Source organism: Berghia stephanieae, chromosome 1 (genome assembly GCF_034508935.2).
Source record: "Berghia stephanieae isolate SIO BIC M18660-M18661 chromosome 1, UCSD_Bste_1.3, whole genome shotgun sequence".
In the NCBI taxonomy this organism is placed as follows: domain Eukaryota; kingdom Metazoa; phylum Mollusca; class Gastropoda; order Nudibranchia; family Aeolidiidae; genus Berghia; species Berghia stephanieae.
In genome coordinates, this window is record NC_088360.1 from 40,403,807 (window position 1) to 40,423,806 (window position 20,000).

Below are 20,000 nucleotides of genomic sequence, written 5' to 3' on the forward strand. Positions count from 1 at the left end.
TATTAAACAAACATATCATTCCAACAAGAATCACCAGTGTTGTCCAGGTGAGCAATTTGAGGATAAATAATCGATTCAAAAGTATTTCGGTAAAATGAGAGGAAAAAAGTGTATTGTCAGAATATGGCAGAATTTTGATAAAAGTGAGGACAACCACCCACCTTACACTCGTAATGCTCCGCCCCTGATGTGCACCAGAAAACCGTAATGTTAGCGGCCTCTTGTAGATCCGACTCGAGACGATCCCAACTTAAATAGTACTTCAATGGTTGTCTCTGATCAGCATCTGTCTCTACCTTGAAACCTTTCGGTGGCATGACTGCTTGAAGTGAAATACAGAAGAATGGAACCTTGATTAAAATTTACGCATATTATTTTTAAAAAAATACTTCTTAAAAACTTGAAAACCAATGATGGAGTAGAATTTCAGCTTCGGTTTATTATCTGGGATAACTGGTTGGGACGATTCGGGGTATCACAACACAGAAAAAAAGAGAAAACTAAAAAAGAATGTAAAATAGACACCTCAATCATGCGTTTATACAATTTTTCAAAGTTATATAAACAATTTTTAATTTTTAATTGACAATTTTGAGTCAGTAATCCCCACACATGATTAAATATCTAATACATAAATAAGTATCATTGTCAAGATTCGTAATATAATTTCCCTACCACAATTCATTTGACATGTCCACCTTTACATATTCAAGAGTTTCAATTAATTAATATACAAATTGCAAATAATATATAATGCCACGGTAAATTATTCATCAAAATCACATAATATGTTGGTAAGTTCTTTATCAATGGCATTCCCGGATCTTCAGAAGTTGTGAAATGTGACCCACTGCGTTTGTTATGATCAATCTTATTGGATAGTGCCTTGTCGGGTTCTCTCGGCTTGACAACATTTGTTTACATTCCCCTGGTCATTATGTGACTATATTAGTCAGGTCGTTAATGATTACTTTAGAATCACTGTCGACGATGAGTCTCTAGCTTTTATCGGACTTCTACCGCTAAAAACAGGGAGGAGAGAATGATGACCTGCTTGATCTTATGACGTTAAGTTTTGAGGAGAATTGCTATCTCCTTCTTCAAAGCGGTGGTTTTAACTGGAGACTGCCAAGTTGTATTGGTTGTCTGCTGTTATTATGTTAAGTTGAAGTGGAAATTCAAAATATGAACTCATGGGTTTATACAGCTTTATGAATCTCTTCGTTGCCTTTCATAAATCACGTTTTAGTCAATCTCATCTATACAACAAAGCAAACTTATTCCGAATGTCATATTTTTGAACATAAATTTAATTTCCAGCATTCAAATTACTCCGACATCATTACCCTTTGAGACAATGGCTCACAAGTGTTAGAACACAAAATGTCGACCATGTGTCTTTTGACGCACAATAAATGTGTGTGATCGTGGGCAACTCTTGGTGCCAGTTATCTACTACTTACCTAATCCCGATTTGGCTGGAATTGTAAGGATGGACGGCATAGAGGACCCGATGGAAGTTGTAGATCTAAGAAGCACTTTGCAGAATTCTTCTGATATTATAAAACTGATGTCGTTGGCATCAGAAGAAACGGTCTTTGAAAACGTGTAGTTCCCGTTTACAGCACGAATGGAATAGTCTCTGAATTTCCCATGTCTCTGGGATACAGGAGTTTCCTGGAATGAGATAATTGGCAAATGTACCTTTTCTTAAACATTTTGAAATCATTAACACTTAAATAACGCATCTTCTATGGTTTACCATGCTCAATGCGTTTCATAATGTTATATTTATTCCCACAGCATGTCATATGCAATCATATTTCCATTGTATATACAAAGCCAAAGCAAGAAAGAAAAATACCCATAAAAAGTATTTTACGGTATTTAACTTGTTAATATTATGTATTGTCAAAAAAAAAAGATATCAAATCGAATAGAGAGACGATCTTACCCCCCAATATATCCTGACACATCGCTGGTCAACCCAAGGGTGGTCACATTTATCTACGTGGTAACAGCTATGGCACAGAGGTGGAGAAATACCTGGCACTGTTGGAGATGAAAAGATATTAACAATAATGGTATATACGATTGTTATGATTATGATGGTGAGGATTACGACGACGAAGATGATAATGATGCTGATGATGATGATGATGATGATGATGATGATGATGATGATGATGATGCTGATGATGATGCTGATGATGCTGATGATGATGATGGTGATAATGGCGATGATAATGATAATGTTGTCATGGTAATAATGATAGAGTGATTATAATATTTAAACAACAAGCGGTTGAGGAAGAAGAGGAGGAGCAGGAGCAAGAAGAGGAGGAGGTGGTGGAGGAGGAGAAAACTGTATATTTACCACCTGAATGAATCAGTGATAAAGATTTAGCATAGGAAATATTGTGTTAAAATTCCTCAACTATACACCTCAATAATAGGCTCTACTGTTCTCTTGAATCGAAACTTGGATAAATTGGACAACTTCTTACAACATAGAAAATACAAAAGAGAAGATGCTTTATATATAAATCCTTTGTCAAAAGTGTAAAATGAATAAATGAAACAATGTAACTTTCTGATGTGATTTTTATATTACTTGCGTTGACGAATCACTGTTGCTAGAAACATATAAATATGCCGAATGTATTACCAATTTTGAAGCACTTTTTCATAGTATAGTGTTTCATTTTGTTTTGATTGTTGTTTAAATGATTTTATAGCGCTTGCAACACATTTAGGTCATATCAGCGCCAGTATAAAGGAAGAAAATGGGATAGTCAAAAAGTTCTAGAATTACAACAAAAGGGGAAATGGTTCAAATAGAGATCGGATGTAGATTCCAAGAGCATGTCATCAATGTACTTAATTTGAGATCACCTAAGATCATCCTGACACCAGCACATGAACCCATTAAGAGAAACACACTCAAATGTTTACAAGATTGTCCGAAGCAAAATTATAACGATTAGTACATAACTGAGAGATGATTTACAATGAAAAAATATCACCTCCTGAAACTAACACAATACATTTGGCTGGACAAAACCAAGTAATCCCATTCCAAGACAAAGACAGAAAGCAACTCACAAAAGACACACACACACACACACACAAAACACACACATATATATATATATATATATATATATATATATATAATATATATATATATATATATATATATATAAGGCCCATCAAGTGACCGTCTCCCCACCATGAAAATTCAGAAGACCCTACACAATTTTTACACTTTACGTGAGTTTTCAATTTTCTTTACTCAATGACACTTCATAATCCTTTTTTACGCCAATGTCTTACCATCTTCCCTGGTTGTAGCTGGCACAGAAATCCATTCGCTGCGATGCCCATGAATTTCATTGTCCTTGGATCCCTCAGGGTATGGCAAAACTGACATGTTGAAATTATAGCTGGTGTAAGGAGTGAGATGACACACTACAGTGCTCATACTGTAGGGGTAGATACCACCTTCTGACGACATACTTGTCCAGCTGAAATCGTTTTTTATTTTTATCGATGACATGTTGATCTGGTTTGAAAGAAATTATCAAAATGACACATTAGGTAGCAGGCACTGGTATAAGAAAATGATCTGTAGAAAGTGTGTATGAAACAGTGTCCGGAGACTGTGATTTGTTGGGATGGTTTTTATTGTATTTTTCTTTGCTTTGTCTGGCGCTGCTATATACACACCTTTTCAGATCTTTATATAAAAATATTGTGGTTGGTGTTGTTGATAACTGCGATCGTATTTGGAGTATTGTTGCTGATGATGAATACGATGATGATGATGATGATGATGATGATGATGATGATGATGATGATGATGATGATGATGATGATGCTGTTGGTTTTGCTGTTGCCACTGTTGTTGCTGCTGCTGCTGCAGCTGATGATGATGATGATGATGATGATGATGATGATGAGGATGATGATGATGATGATGATGATGATGATGATAATGATGATTATGGTGATTATGGTGGTGGTGGTAGTGGTGATTATGACGTTGATTATGATGGAGATGATGCCGTTAATGATGGGTAACGATGATGATGTTAAATAATATGATTATGATGACGAATATGATTTTGGTATGGGAAGGACAGGCCCTTCTATCTTTAATGAAAATACGTCACAAAGGCATTGGCCACAACTCAATATAAGAAAATTATTACAAACATCACACAAAACCTTTACAAAAACATTTGTTACCATTTCCCACTGATTCGATCCTGCTTTCTCGTACATGCCAAGAAAAGATTTTTTCCTCCTTTTGGGCGATGGGTGTTTCCAGTTTAGACGAATGCAAGTGCTGTTTTCCTCAATGGCCTGCAAATCTTGGATAGGTGCTGGTTTTACTGAAATAGCATAACAGTATAATTTCATATCATTGCTAATTGGAAAACAACCAAGACTTCTGATTGCATGAAAGCAGTCTTTTTTAAGTATAAGTCTCTTGAAGCAGGAGCGATTTCCTTGTTTCCGAAGAGTTAAAAGGAATGGAACAATATAGAAGAAAAGTGTGATGTCAAATAATATGTTCCTATTTCATTGGAAGTGTAAAACCACTCTTCTGGAGGACTATACACATACCTTGTGAAATTCATCTTCTGGTGTCAGAGTGATGGCATCTTATTTTCTAATCTAAATTAATGCTGTTCGTCAATAAAGATCATCAATCCTCGCTCTTTTGCAATCCGTAATCCTAAGAATCTGCCTATAAATCCTGCTCCTAAAATTGTTATGTCATCTTTATGTAACCTATTCATCATTAATACTCCGAAGGATTGGTTCCATACAAACTCCTAAGGATTTAGGAACCAAAAAAGTAGAGGCTTTGATGTCACGACTTTTCTTCCCCATTGCTGAATACGATTTGGATAGGACGTTAATCAAAGTAGGATCGCCAGACTAAAAAGTCCTAAATACACAATGACTGCTGGGTCAAAAGGGGGTACCTGCCTTAGAAATTAAAATAAGCAAATAGGGAACATTGATATAATGCAATTCTACGGGTTCACCATAATCTTTTCATTCCTGAATGCTTCATAATTTATTCTCAATGAGGACCATATTGACCAACATTTCTATTTCAAACAGTATAAATTGCCTGTTTGAAGTCCTATTTTACTTAGATACACCCGGTTTCAAATCATTCCCATGGGTGTTAACAACAAGCAATAATCTCTCGTTTTATAGGAGTTAGACACTAAATTCAGGATTTTACTTTTTACAACCAGGGTGTCAGAGAACCTTAAATATCCAAGTAGAGTCAGTATATAAATAATCTAAGTGAAATAAGAATGGCACATACAAATAATCCTGATGTTAAAATGTTTCAATGAAGGTGTCATTAAAAAAAATCAAATGAATTGCAATATAGTAATTACTCATAATTAGTGGCTTTAACAATAAATGATGATAATCTGAATTCATAGTTAAAGATTCAATGCCACCAGTAGAATGAACGATCTTATTACTTTCATTAATGAATACAGAAAATTAGCCAACAGTCGAGTAGTAAAGTAAAGAAAATGAATGGAATATTATGATAAAAGTCGAACCCCGGCTAACAGAGTTCGCGATTATCGCTTTGCTCTATATTTAAAAAAAAAGAAAAGAAATAACGTTAAATAAAAAATAGCAAAAATGCAAATATATTTGATGCATCCACCTAAATGGCTAATGGAGAAAACAATTGGATTTAATAGTCTGATATCACGTCGCCCAGCAACGGCGGCCAAAGTGGTTCTAAACAAAGAAAATCGGTACTTTTTATTTTTCATGCTGGCTAGAGCTTTTCATAATATGTCTTGTGATCAGAATGTGTAAAAGTCAAAACATGATCAGATTTATGGTTTGTTAAAACTCTGGATACGCTTTTATGCTCGTCGGGGAAATATTTCATAAGGGCGTCCGCCATTGTTCAGATTGTTTAGAGCAGGTTACTAAGTGACCATGCGTCATAACGAGGGAAGTGACGTTACGACTGTTGACTGAAGAGTATTTGGATAGGATTGCTAACGCACGTTTTTCCTGTCATAATAATCACGGTCACTCCTAAACAACTTTCCAAATTACGAACATATTTTGATTTTGCTCTTAATAGGAGTTATGAATATGATACAAAGATTTATATAAGATCAACGTGTGCCTAAAACACCAAATGAAAAAAATCACAAAGAGAAATAGATTAAAAATTGACAGTTGACGGCGACTCATTTCACAATTAGTATGGGAACTTGCACAATATCACTTTCTCAACTCAGTTACAGTATAAATATATTAATGTCTAAATTGATATCGACTTTTTGAAGATCTAGACGGAAATGAGGGTAAGGAGGACTCTAAATGTGACATTTATTGTTAGCATGCGACGTATTTATATCATGAACAAGCTTAACGTAAGCAAACACAATGACTGTAAAAGAATATTTTAAATAGCAACTAATAAAACTCATTGATAACTTATTAAGTGAATATTAAAGTTGCGTTGTTGACATACTTATCACCATATTGATGAGTTACGAGAGTTGAAAAAGAAGAGTGTGCTGATAAACGCATATTATACAGACACATATCTACACTGGTGTCGGCACATTTGGATTAATGACTCATTGTGATGAGGACTCGACTCGATTCGAAGACATTCATTTCCTTATAAGAACAGTAAATGGTTTGACAGTGGATTTTCGTCTTTTTTTTGTTAAAAAAAAACTCAGCTTTATCACGCATCATAACAATGAAGCAATACCATTGTAACTTAAGAGCATTTCTGGACGACTTTATAATCTCCCCAGAATCTAATGTTAGCCTGCAATTTTTTGTGTTATTAGGCAATTATCAGACAAACGTTGTTAGTATTAGTAAAATATATTAGTATAAAATGAAAAAAAGCAATAGATGTAAGTTTTGGCAAATGTCTACAGGTTATCATCAACATAATCGGCAAACACTGTTGGTTTTGTTAAAAATTGATAACTCATCACAGTTCACAATAAACGTAACACAAGGATGGAGGGGGGGGGGGGGGGGGGGGGTGGGGGGTTAAACTATGATGCAGTCAATTATGTTATGTGAGAGTTGGGGAAATTGAAGTTGACCAATTTAAAGAGGACGGTTTATCGGCAGGACATCATTTCAAACATTTTAATCGGAAACGATTAAACAAAAAACAATGACGTGAGAACATGCTAAACAAAATGTTTTAAGTTATCAATAAATTCAGTTTCCCTGAGTTATAAAAAAATATGCTTAGAGTTATCTAATATTTATGTTTCAATACGTTATACGCTAAAATATGCTTTGAGCTATCAAATAATTTACGTAGTTAACATAACATAACATATGGTATAAGTCGAAATAGGATAAAATCCCTTCAATGCCCTTAATATTAAATTGATTGAAAGATTACAATAATAAGTTATATGCTAAAACATTATGCTTTGAGTTATCAAGTATTTAAGTTGCTCTAAGTTACAAAACTAGAAGAATACGATAAATAGAATTCGTATAACTAATGATTTAAAGGTAAATTGGATGTAACAATAAAATTACAGTTTGTGGGGCACACGACACTCGACGTTATCAAGCACTATAATATACTCACACATGGCTATAAGTCTTATTGGGCCTGTCCTATGTTTTGGATTCGGGGTATAGTTGTCTGTAACGAATAGACTTGTTACTGCCTTGGTCCAATGCTGGGATAACGTTTTGTTTTTCTATTTTTGTTTTCTTTTTATTAAAGCTAGTCTCTTTTTCTCTATCTGTATATTTCTCTGACTAATTTTCTGTCTCTCCGCCACTCTTTCTAACACACACTCTCTTTCTCTCTCTTTACACAAGGCATACACAAACATAACATATATATATATATATATATATATATATATATATATAGTGCACATACATCCATATATACATACACACATACACACATACACTATCTCCTATTTCTTAAAATACGCACCGACAGATAAACAAATACGTAAAGAGCCATGAAGACATGTTGATTAAAATCAACCATAAAAACGTTTTAAGTTCCTGTGCTAATAATCCATAGAGAGTTTCCTCATTCAGTTGGTCCCAAGAGTAAATTAGTCATCAAAAGAAACCCTTTCAGTATGATTTGTCTGAGAAGCTAGATACATATAAAACAGAATAATCTCAATCTCCCTTCGCTCAAATAAAAAACAAAATAAACAAACCAAACAAATAGATTTGGGGGTTAAAATTGTTCAGTCCAGCCCATGTTAAATTTTGCTAACGAGCACATATTTAAATACGGGCAAATCTAAAAATTCTAAAACTGTTTCTTAGCAATTTATATACTAATAACTTACAAATCTTTTTTGAGTTAAGGGTTATTCTATCACCCGTTGACTCAAATGATTATTTACAAAATCTGCAAAAGCATAATGATCGGTCCTTTGATATTGGGAATCGCCATAATTTGGCGTCCTGTTGCCAGATTTATTTGCAATCACCTACAGACATTATTAAGGGACTCATTTTGATCGTTGATGACTCAAACTAAGTTCCCAAATATAACAGAGTAATAATTCATCTATTCGATTTAGTCTTTATTTCCCCGAAAACAATGCAGGTTTTTCACTAGCTATTATAAATTCCTGTTGACTCAAATCGTACGTCTATTAGTTTAGAAGTGATTTCTTTGGTGATTCGTTATCTTGGCGGTATGGTAACAAAATAATTTTCCTTCTTTTATTCACTTGAATTTTATTTAATCAAAGCGTATGCACAAAATGTCTCATTCTGGACGTAGAAGATTTAGGCTAGTTATTCATATCGATATCGTTTGTTACATATTAAAGTTAAGTAGAAATCGTTTATTTCCTCAGATTTGCCACGATTTTGTTAGCTTTCATTTCTAGTTGTAATGACTGGTAACTCCGTTTAATACAAGAGCATTCATCCAAATTCAAGTACCTCTCTCGCCTCTATTTTAAAATGTAGTATACGGATCAATAAATGATGCATTAATTATCTGTAAAATTCAGCTGATACAAAAAAATTCCTTCAGCCCCAATAAAACATAGAATGGATCAACCTCAACTGGAATTAGACTCATTATCATGCATTGCTGATTTCGTATATTTATGTTGGTAGAGTTGACATTTGCAACGTTAATTTGGCACAAGATAATGATATTGTAACGCAAGGCAATAAACCTTATTAGCTTTAAGAACATGGACATATATTTCAGCGCAATCAAGCATCCCCACCATATTATCAAAGCATACATTTGATTGTTGAGTTTTTAACCAATCTACTGCCGAACTCTAGAAAGACACGAATTAAATCTTAATTAAATCTTAGGTCCTTCAAATATCGACCGATTAAAACAGCCCTCATCTTGACTTCTTCGCGAAGTACCAGGCTTAAGAGCGTGTGCCAAGAAGGTCATTTAAATCGATCAATATTTGAAGGACAAGTTTTCTGGCCAAATTTTTAAGTTCGCGCCTGTGCAGAATTTGGCGGTTAACTGGTTAATTAAATATGAGCACATGAAATAATGTTTCATAAATACGGAACATAGGTACACATCGATATGGTTCTTGAAAATTTTATCAACTAGAAAGACCCCTCCCCTAAAAAAGAGAAAAAAAATCAAAAAAATCCAAGAAATACAGAAATCAATAACAAAACCAAAACCAAAACCAAATAAATAAAACAAAGAAGGATAAAGATTTTTAAAAGTGCGCCTTTTACATCACAAAATATTCACTGAATGTGCATAAAGCCTCTTTAAAAGGCAGGCACCAAGATGTGCACGTCGGCCCGAAGCTAAAAACAACATTTAACCTAACCCGACTCCTTATTATTATTATTTTCTGACAGGGCATGACCGTTACCGGTCTGGTACTCATTTTGCAAGTGAGCATGGTGAAAACACTTGCCTCCCAGAGGAAGTCTAGAAGTCTAAAGTCGAGAGTCATATATTTAAACTACAATCCTCGCGAAGAGCTCTAAAATACGTCAAAAGGATCAGAAATATAGTAAAGCTAATTCCAAAGGTGATAATCGGAAAAAAGGGATAGTTTCAAAGGGTATCGTGATCATCGGGTAATAGGCCATTTCTATTGAAAGGTCTAGAAAAGAGGAGAAGGACTGATCAGTATTATCAATAAAAAGTTAAATTGAGTTATTTCTTGAGTTAAAAAGGGGAGAGTAATCTAAACAATGTGAGATTAGTGTGCCCAATTAAAATCTAGCCTGCCTTTTACGTAATGTTCGAGTTGAACGATGTGTTGCTCTTTAAGTATTCGAGCTATGCTTATAGAGGTTGTAAATGTACATAAACAAAAGTGTAATATTATTATAAAATAATTAGAATATCTTAAAATATAGACTATAATATATGCCAAATTGAATTGATGAGTCAAAGGACGGGATACATTTATTAAGATGGATTTTTTCAATGTTTCGCAAAATACTAATTTATCTAATTTCGAAAATAATAGACTCCTACTACATAGATCATGCATCTAAATATGCTAAAATTGGTACACTCTTTGATTACAAAGACATGCAAAACATATCACTGATGTGTTAAGACTATACATTGTTTTAGAAAATTAAAAAAGAGAGATAAAAAATTCACACCTCTCCCCGCCTCGAAACAAAAATAAAGGAAAGAAAATCCAATAAAGGACAAATATAAACTGCCGTACTCTAGAAAAAGCCAAATTTTTAAATTCGACCAGAAAACTCGTCCTTCAAATATCGATTGATTTAAATGACCCTCATCTTGGCAAAAAACTCTGAAACCCGGGACTTCGAAAAGTCCCAGTGTTTTGCCAATATGAGGGTCATTTAAATCGATAGATATCTGAAGGACGAGTTTTCTGGCCAAATTTTAAAATATGAGTTTTTCCAGAGTATGGCAGTAAAGGAGTTTTACTAAACCGTTTCATCACATTGTTAATTTATAACATGTAAATCTTTTGCAAAAAAAAAAAGAAAAAAGGATGGCCATTCGAATGTGGAAGTCTGAGAACAAAAACTAATGTGGTTAATAATATCAACACAACGCAATATATCCATTTCAACAATGATAAATACGTTCATAATCTGCATTCCCTTATCAGACTGGTAAAAACGACACGTCGATGACTATAGGTCATAGTATATCAATGAATAATGAATTATTGGAGGTGCTTACCATAAAGTCTTGTTTCGACCCTGAACAATGGAGAATTTGTCTTTTCTAAGACTTTGTCACCTTTCTTTGTCTGCACAACCACCCCCATGGAGTAGATGGTGTCTTGAATGTACACCTCATTACTGGGCCAAGCGCAAGAAGTAATGGACAGCACTTTTGGGCATTTACTTTGATTTCCGCTGTGAAATAAACATAAAAAATGGTTAATAAATTACGGGCATGTCTTTTAAAAACCGAATTATTTGTACACAGTGCTTACAGTACCTATGGATAGAGTCTAAACAAATGGAAATGTATTATGGAAACATATGTAGACATTTATGAGTATGTTATAAATTACCATACTCCTTGAGCATTGTAAAGATGCAATTTCCTTAATGGTGATCCAGCAAAATTTCATAATCCTGTTTAAAAAATGTGTGGCTTGAAATAAAGGCACGAAAAACACAGTCGAAAAGGGTAAAAAATAATTTTTTAAAAGTGTGAAAAACTGAAAGCTATTTTGCTATTTTCTCAATAGGTCATTTTTCTAAGGGTATGGGATACTGTGCCTAACGTTTCTCAGAATCTATTCAATAAAATTGTCTAAAATTTCAAAAGTTATCACAGAGATAATGTGAATTTTAATCCAAATTATACATTTTAAAAATCAAGTTTGTCTTTGCATTTTGATTCTCAACTTTGTAATGTTCTAATTAAAATTCCATAAGCTAAAACTCTATTGTCACACACTCTGCTACAATGTTGAGAAGAGGGAAAATATGGAAGTTATTCCTTCATTAGTTTTTGTGGAACGTTTGCCACAAGATTGTTATATCTTTTTATGCCAAGCCCCCAAATTAGGTCGCAAAACGGATATCATCACTGATAATTTATATTTTTCACCAAAAATGTTTTTTTTAAAACCAATAATGATGATATAGAATGCTTAAAACCACCCAAAATAGGTAATAAATTTATTTTAGAAGAGACCCAAACCGCACTTTTAAAATATCTTGTAAAATCAACATTCAATAGGTGACACTCATAACCTGCATGTTCTTTTTCAAGTCTGATAACCCAAATTCTCGCCATGGAAATACTCTAGAACAAACGCAAAATATTCGCCATGGAGTCGGATTCAGACTTTTGCAATATGCGCAATAACTATATATTTGAGTTATTTTAAAAGGTTTGTATTCTGTTTGGACATGAATCATGAGCCTTTAAAAACCGATGCTAAGAGAAAATAAGAATAATGTGGAGAACCGGTATAAGATCTGTCATTTCAACTGTTTCAATATCTTGGGTAGGATACACATTTCTACATTCTTTCTTATGGGAAATTTCTCTTTTGAGAGAATTCCGAGAAACCCATCCGTCAGCCGCAGTGTAGCTAAATGAACAGTAGGAAAATATTTTTTGTTCAATGAAAAAATGAAGAGATGCAGAAAGCGAGGCTCGAACCCGAGTCCTCCATGTATAAGCCTTTTCAAATCGGACTCAAATGGTCATCAAGCATATTTGTGATAAACAGTATTGTACCATGAAAGACTTCCGTTACATTCATGGTTTATGTTTATTGAGGGCTACAGATATAGTTTTTAAAAGTGACATAAATTAAAATTCTAAATTATCGCCATTGTACGTTTAAAATCGATTTTTTGACATCCGTCTTAATCCGACAATCGAGCAATGGTAACACGTGTAGCCATTAACCAGGATGTCTGGGGTTAGATCCTCAGTGAAGGCAAGATGGTTTTTAAGGATGAAATTTTCTTGTGTATTTCTTCCATCTTTGTACACTATTTCATACCAACTGTTTAACATTATTAATATGTTTATCCTCGATAAGTGGCCAAGTGGATAAGGCATTGCACTTTAAGCCGGAGGACTATAAAATTAACCACTATTGCTCCTTTTACAATACTGCACTGCAGCTTATTCCTGGGTTATCACAGACTTTTGTTCAAAAGAGTTCCTAAAACATTCTCCCTGAAGTTGAAGGAGTTTTTCTTTATTTGTTCTTTATAAAAATCTGAAAAGGTGCGAAGATAACAGTGGTGCACACCTTTATCAGATTTTTCAGAATTATCTTACCTCAGTGCTTGCTCTCAATTTGTCACGTAAATGTTATTTATAAAGTTCTATTAAAACCAAGCCAAATCATATAGATCGTTCCCTTTAGCTAATAGATATTGGGATATTAAATAATATGAATAATGATTAGGCAAATACGTAGGAGAGACAATGTCATATCTAAATAAATCATTATTTGCAAAATCATCGAAACATTCGGACCCGATTAATAAAGCAGTAATAAAGAATCTTTATGTCATGGCTCCTCTTATATATATATATATATATATATATATATATATATATATATATATATATATATATATATAAAATATATATATATATATATATATATATAAAGATTCTATAGTCATCATAAATAAACATCAAATCAATGTATAAATATCAAGTAATGTAATTTTTATCTATAGGTGACCAGCAATGACCAGCTTTCTCTCTATAGGCGTTAATTTGGAGCCATTTTAGTCCTCCAAATGTACGTTGTCTTTCCCATTGTTCATTCAAACATACTTTAGACGAATTAAGGGCATTTTAATCCACAGTCTGCTATTCACAAAGTAAAATTGATAATGAAAGGATAAAAATATATGAGTGAAGTGAATTCTTTGATGATGAGTAATAAATAAAAAGCAATTTAATTGAACATTGATAACACATAAAGATTTATTCTTGCTAGATTTGGAGAATGAAAATGTCAAAAAAGGAAATTTGAAAAATCCACCTCCTACCTTTCCCCAACCCAACAAAACAAATAAAGAAACAAACAAAACCTTAAAATGTTGTTTTTAAAGTCCGTTTATACATAAAGGGAGATAACCGCAAAATAAAATTGATATTCTCTCTGTCAATCTCAATGAAAGAGTTATCGGTCTTATTTTGAATTCGGACGCGATCGACACAATATGTCGACATCAGATTTGACATCGACGCCAAGTGATTTTGTTCATTGTTTTTCACAACTACCAAAAAGCTCCTATATTTTATTCATTTCACTCTTAACCAGTTAACTGTCGTATTCTGAAAAGACACTTATTTTAAAAATTTAGCCAGAAAACTCGTCCTACAAATATCAATCGATTTAAATGATCATCACAATACTCTCAAATCTGGGATCTCTCGAGGTCTGCATTAGTCTCAAGTTTGAGAGATTTTGCCAAGATTAGAGTCATATGAATCGATCGATATTTGAAGGATGAGTTTTCTGGCCAAATGTTTAAATACTTTCTTTCTAGAGTACAGCATTTAATTGATTAATTGATATTAGAGTTTAATCTAAAGCATTAAAAGAGATTAAGTGATCATTCAACCAATTTTTAACTTGAATACAGCGCTTCCATAAAAAAAACAATAAACGATTGCGCGATTACAGGATATACAAAGCTTATTGAAATAAACGTAATGATTATTTACCAGCGAGACAGTCGTTAGATTTTGTTCAATTGTTAGTGTAATTTTACTCAGATTATAACGAAATTAAAAATTGTTTATGTCACTATTAAAAACAAATCTTTTGCTTAAGCTTGTCATGACCCGGATATAATGCCTAATTGCTCTGAAGCAGTACATAGACACCATGATATGTTTTGACTCAATAATTTAAGTACTCTATTCAGATCTTATCATGTTAAAAAGAGAAATTGCATTTCTACAACTATCGAAATGTTATGCATGCATACAGTCTAGTATAGAATTTGTGATAAAATTGTTATAGTGATGTAACAGTGAAGTACTAGCAGTGTAAGAAATATGGAAGGAACGAAATTGACGTCACTGAACTATTGGTTATCTTTTTTAGACAGCCATTTTGATGATTAGTTATCACTAAATGATATAAATTAAATTATAAACGTTTAAGGTTACATATGGTTTTGTGTGTCGGTACATTATATTCGGCTGGCGGATGTTGTGAGTATTATACCTCTACGCATAATATCAAAATACACGCAGCTGACATTCAATCTGGTCTCTTTAGCGTAACATAGGACACGAGAATCAATCGAAGAGAAATTTCTGAGGAATTATGCTGGTTTCATTAACATTCAACCGGCTACCAAAAGACAATGTTGCAAGGCCGCAATAAAACGAATGAAGCAGTCGTCATTCACCTGTTTTTTTAAAATTGTATTTTGACCGACAGTTGGGTGATAAGTGATAAGTTCTCATTTATCTTAAATTCTATTTATCAAAATATAAACGTATTTCAGCGTCAGTAAAACGGGAGAATTATGCTTAATGAAACGCATAGTATTGATAAATGAAATGCGTAGATGATCAAGTGTAATGTTAAATGTTATAACAACTCAACTACTAACTCATTTCTACAAATAAAGTAATGACGACACTCGAGATACGGGAGCAAAAAGGGATGAAGTAAGAACAATCCAAATAGGGAAGAAAACTCGTGACATCAAACACTCTACACTTTCGGTTACTGAATTCCTGGGAGTGTGTATGTAATCAGTCCTTCGGAGTACTAATAATGAATAGTTTACATTATAAAGGTGGCAGAACTTTTTCTGTAGCAGGATGTATAGGCAGATTCTTAGGACTACGAATAGTAAAAGAGCGAATGTGGATGATCTTTCTACTTCTTGTTGTTGTTGTTGTTGTTGTTGTTGTTGTTGTTCTCCTTCTCCTTCTTCTTCTTCTTCTTCTTCTTCTTCTTCTTCTTCTTCTTCTTCTTCTTCTTCTTCTTCTTCTTCTTCTTCTTCTTCTTCCTCTTCTTCTTTCAGCTTACCCCGCATTTTGCAGGGTTGCCATAATGAATGCCACATGCATCTCCGTTCAGAGCATCATCTTCATCCAGGCTCAGTTCTTTCATATCGTCCTTTACCTTATCCAACCATCGAGTCTTTGGGCGTCCCTTTATTTCACGGTCAGCATGTATTTAGACCAGAAAATACGATGTCATCACTCTAACACCAGAAGACGAATTACACATGGTATTATCCTGTCCTCCGGGGGAGTGATTTTACAATTCCAGTGAAATAGGAACTAGTGTTTTGACATCACATTTTTCTTCCCTATGGTCACAAAATGCCAGTATAACACTACCAACCAGCAGACCAATGCAACATTATTGGCACACCATTAACCAGTTCCATACGCTTGAAAAGCACGTATTTAAAAATATGGGCCAGAAAACCTGTCATTCAAATATCGATCAATTTAAATGACTCTCATCTTGGTAAAGACTCAAACTGGACTTTGAAGTAGATCTCGCGAGGTCCCAGGTTTGCGAGGTTTTGCCAAGATGAGAATCATTAAAATGGATCGATATTTGAAGAACGAATTTTCTGGCCAAATTTTAAAATATGTTTCTTTCCAGAGTACGGCAGTTAACTGGTTAAAACAGATGGATTATAATAGCACTGGGAGACGGGTTCATTATGACAAGATAAGAGCACCGACGCTTCAACAAGAGATATAATAAGTCGTATAAGAAAGTTATAATATTATGATTTTCATGACAACGATACGACATTGTATAACGCAACCAGCCAACACTAAAGTTCTTGCTAAATTTCATGGAATGCATTTTTATTTCAATATTATGTATGAAATCCATCAATAAGGACATTGTTAATGTTATGCAAATTTATTTTTATTTAAATTAGTTAATAGAATACAGCCGACGTTTACGTATTTGCAGGTCTGATAACCGAAAGTGCTATGGACTCATGGTTGTAGTGGAAAAGTACTCTGAAACCAAAGCAAAATATCCTTCATTACAACAATGTTAAATCAAGTTCATGAATAATTACGTTTGGTTATCAGACCTGCAAATATGTGCACGTAGAATACAGACCATTTAATACCCGGAATAGTTACATTTCAATTATATGGAAAACAACAAAATAAAAATGAACAGCTAAATGAAACAATCACGATATAAGCTGCAAAGCCACGTGATTAGGGGGGGGGGGGTAAATTATGTGAAAAGAAAAGAACTAAGATAAAAAAACCACGCTTTGTTTGACAAGTAATTGCAATCAAATATATTCTTCATGAAATGGTTAGTGGTTTCCAAACCAGTACCTACACATCTATTGTAATATAAGATTTTGTATAAAGTTGGACAGGACAAATGAATGTAAATAGAGATAATTTTATTACGAATATATGACTATATCACGTATTTGTGTATCAGATATTTCATATTCAAGATTATCTTATTAACAATGAATGTTATTTTAGAAATTTGATAATTTGGATCTATGCTTGGCGTTTACACAGAGCATTAAAAAGTTTTAAAAGCATATTATCTCTTAAACGATACGATACGAATTTTGGAATTCATTTTGAGCCCCAATATGTAATAATGAAAATGTTTGTCATTTATTTTTAAAATCAAGTTTTATTCGGAGTTCAATATCGGAATTTAAACCGTCAATGTCCAGGGGATATAAAGCTAAGTTTCAAATTTCTCGTATATGATTTTGAAATAGAAAATTCAGTCAGACTTAGTATAATTTAGTGCTCGTGTTTCCAAATGTTATTTAAAACGTTGTGAGATTCCCAGCATGATTAATACAGGTGTCTATATTAAATACCTTTATATGGTGCGAGACAGTTTCCTTAAATACTAATTGAGATCAAATACTCGCAAGCACACACACACACACACACACACACACACACACACACATATATATATATATATATATATATATATATCAGATCTTTGGCATGGTTGGTACGTTCAGCTGATTAGTGTGCGGGTATGTGGCGTTGTTGTATGGTACTCGCTTTCCAATCGCATAGTGGAGCCCTCGCAAATGGCTCTTTACTCATATTCTCTCACCACACTCAGCGGTTGTCTATGTCGGGAACAAATGAAATATCTCATAACAGGCGTCATGTCTCGTTCTACATGTTTCATGTTGCTGTTGGCAGGGACAGTTTGTAAAGCTCTTTCAGCACATGTAATGGGTATTGGGCTTTATAAAAGCTCAAATCTCTTTTTTTTAAATCACAATAGACAAGGACGGAATCAGAAATAAAATAGTGAACGTATGAGGGAGAGAAGCGATGAAAAAATAGACTAAAATATTATAATGTTTAATAAGAGAGTAAAAAAATGATAATTACAATGTGAGACAGTTTATTTCATGGTTAAATGTCATTAGATAGATATATTTTTGATGAAACCTGCAATGTTTTCTATTGATAAGCACACGAAGCATAGTATTGTTAGTGATAAGCATTCAAGAGAAAATACTGCAAGAAACATACAAGGATGGACTTGTGCTAGGCACTCTGAAAAAGGAAATGAAGTGCAAGTTGGACATTTCATCTAAAAGCTCAAAGCTGTGGGTCTATTTTCTCTCACAAAAACTAAATTGCAATTAAACTAAAAAGTAGCATAACAATGGCAAACAATCTCGATCTTATCAGTGTTATTTCAAAATCATGAGGATAATATGTACTAAAACTAAGAAAGATGACGTTTGGAGTAATGAGCTTGTACAATTTGTTGCAACTTTTTTTTCAAAATCTAATGTAATATTGATATCTAATAGAAGGAGCGAAATTGACGTCACTCAGCTCTTTGTTGTTGTTTCAGCCTGCCACATTTATGAGTAGTTCTCACTGGATGCGATCAATCAGACTATACATGTTCAATGTTACACATAGTTTTGTGTGTCGATACGTTTTATCCGGCTGGCGAATGTTGTGTTTTTTTTTTTTTGGCTAAACGCTCAGAATCAATAGTTCAAGTAATATTAAAAGTAATACTAATATATATTATATAGCATCACCTGCACTAGACATAAAGTAATGTATAAAATAACAAGTTAAAAAATATATAAATAAAAAAATAATACAAGTTGTTTTTGTTATTGGCTGACGAAGGGTTTTGTGCTCAAAACGTGCCGTGTTTAGTGTATTTTGTTCTCTTTTGATGCCTTTATATTCCTGTTTGCACATCATTAAAATTTTCCTATGATTTATTAGTCTGCTTCAAGAATGAATGAATATATGGCTGGGCTGTCCCAATGGACACTTGCCGTGAATGTGTGTATGTGTGTGTGTGTGTGTGTGTGTGTTATTTCTAGTGTGCTAGTCTGTTTCTAATTTCAAGATGTAAAGGGAAAAGAGAGTCACTGTTTCTTTTAAAGAGTTTGAATATGACTTAGATATATGTGTTGATAAAGAATTAGATCACTTTAAGTTTGAATTGGATGAATAATGTATGTTTATTTTATAATTGATATCCAGCACTTTATATCATCCTAATATAGTTATTTATCACTGTGTCAGGGCACAGAAGACATCACTATTTTGGCCTAGTTTAGCTCTTCTTAGGTATTATTTTGTTTGAAGACGATCACTAAAATTCACAACTTTATCAATATGGCCGTTTTTCTTTCAAAATCTCCAATAAATCCTGTGTCAAACGGCAAACGGTTTAGTCTCTAATTATCACAATTAATTCGAGAAGAACATTAATAAGCATTTTCTTTTTTTTAATGGTCATTAGTTTACAAGTTTATAATATAATTCTATGCTTCCATTATTACACGAAGATGACTGGTTTAGGTTCAGTATTATTATGCCTTTAAAGTTTTAAAACATAAAGCAACAACTTTCATTTATTCATTATATCATAATGACTAAACTGCCGTACTCTGAATACAAAAAAACCCAAACAAAACAAACAAAACAACACGTATTTAAACTTTTGGCCAGG

General features: G+C 33.4%; 1 protein-coding gene across 44 annotated transcripts in view; it reads right to left on the reverse strand.

The window, feature by feature from the left end:
• LOC144974431 (cytokine receptor-like) overlaps positions 1 to 20,000 on the reverse strand; it is a 178,862-nt gene that overhangs the window by 21,376 nt on the left and 137,486 nt on the right. For 11 of the 44 annotated variants that reach the window (XM_078917417.1, XM_078917560.1, XM_078917596.1 and 8 more), the window contains 6 exons: positions 11,228 to 11,406; positions 4,252 to 4,397; positions 3,337 to 3,565; positions 1,955 to 2,052; positions 1,464 to 1,677; positions 162 to 319 (listed from right to left, as the gene is read on the reverse strand). In XM_078917417.1, coding sequence (XP_078773543.1) covers positions 162 to 319; positions 1,464 to 1,677; positions 1,955 to 2,052; positions 3,337 to 3,565; positions 4,252 to 4,397; positions 11,228 to 11,406 — 1,024 coding nt within the window. Of the gene's footprint in view, positions 1 to 161; positions 323 to 1,463; positions 1,678 to 1,954; positions 2,053 to 3,336; positions 3,566 to 4,251; positions 4,398 to 7,648; positions 7,706 to 11,227; positions 11,407 to 18,541; positions 18,566 to 20,000 lie in introns of all 44 variants that reach the window. The other 33 variants (XM_078917493.1, XM_078917532.1, XM_078917376.1 and 30 more) reach the window with 7 other exon arrangements.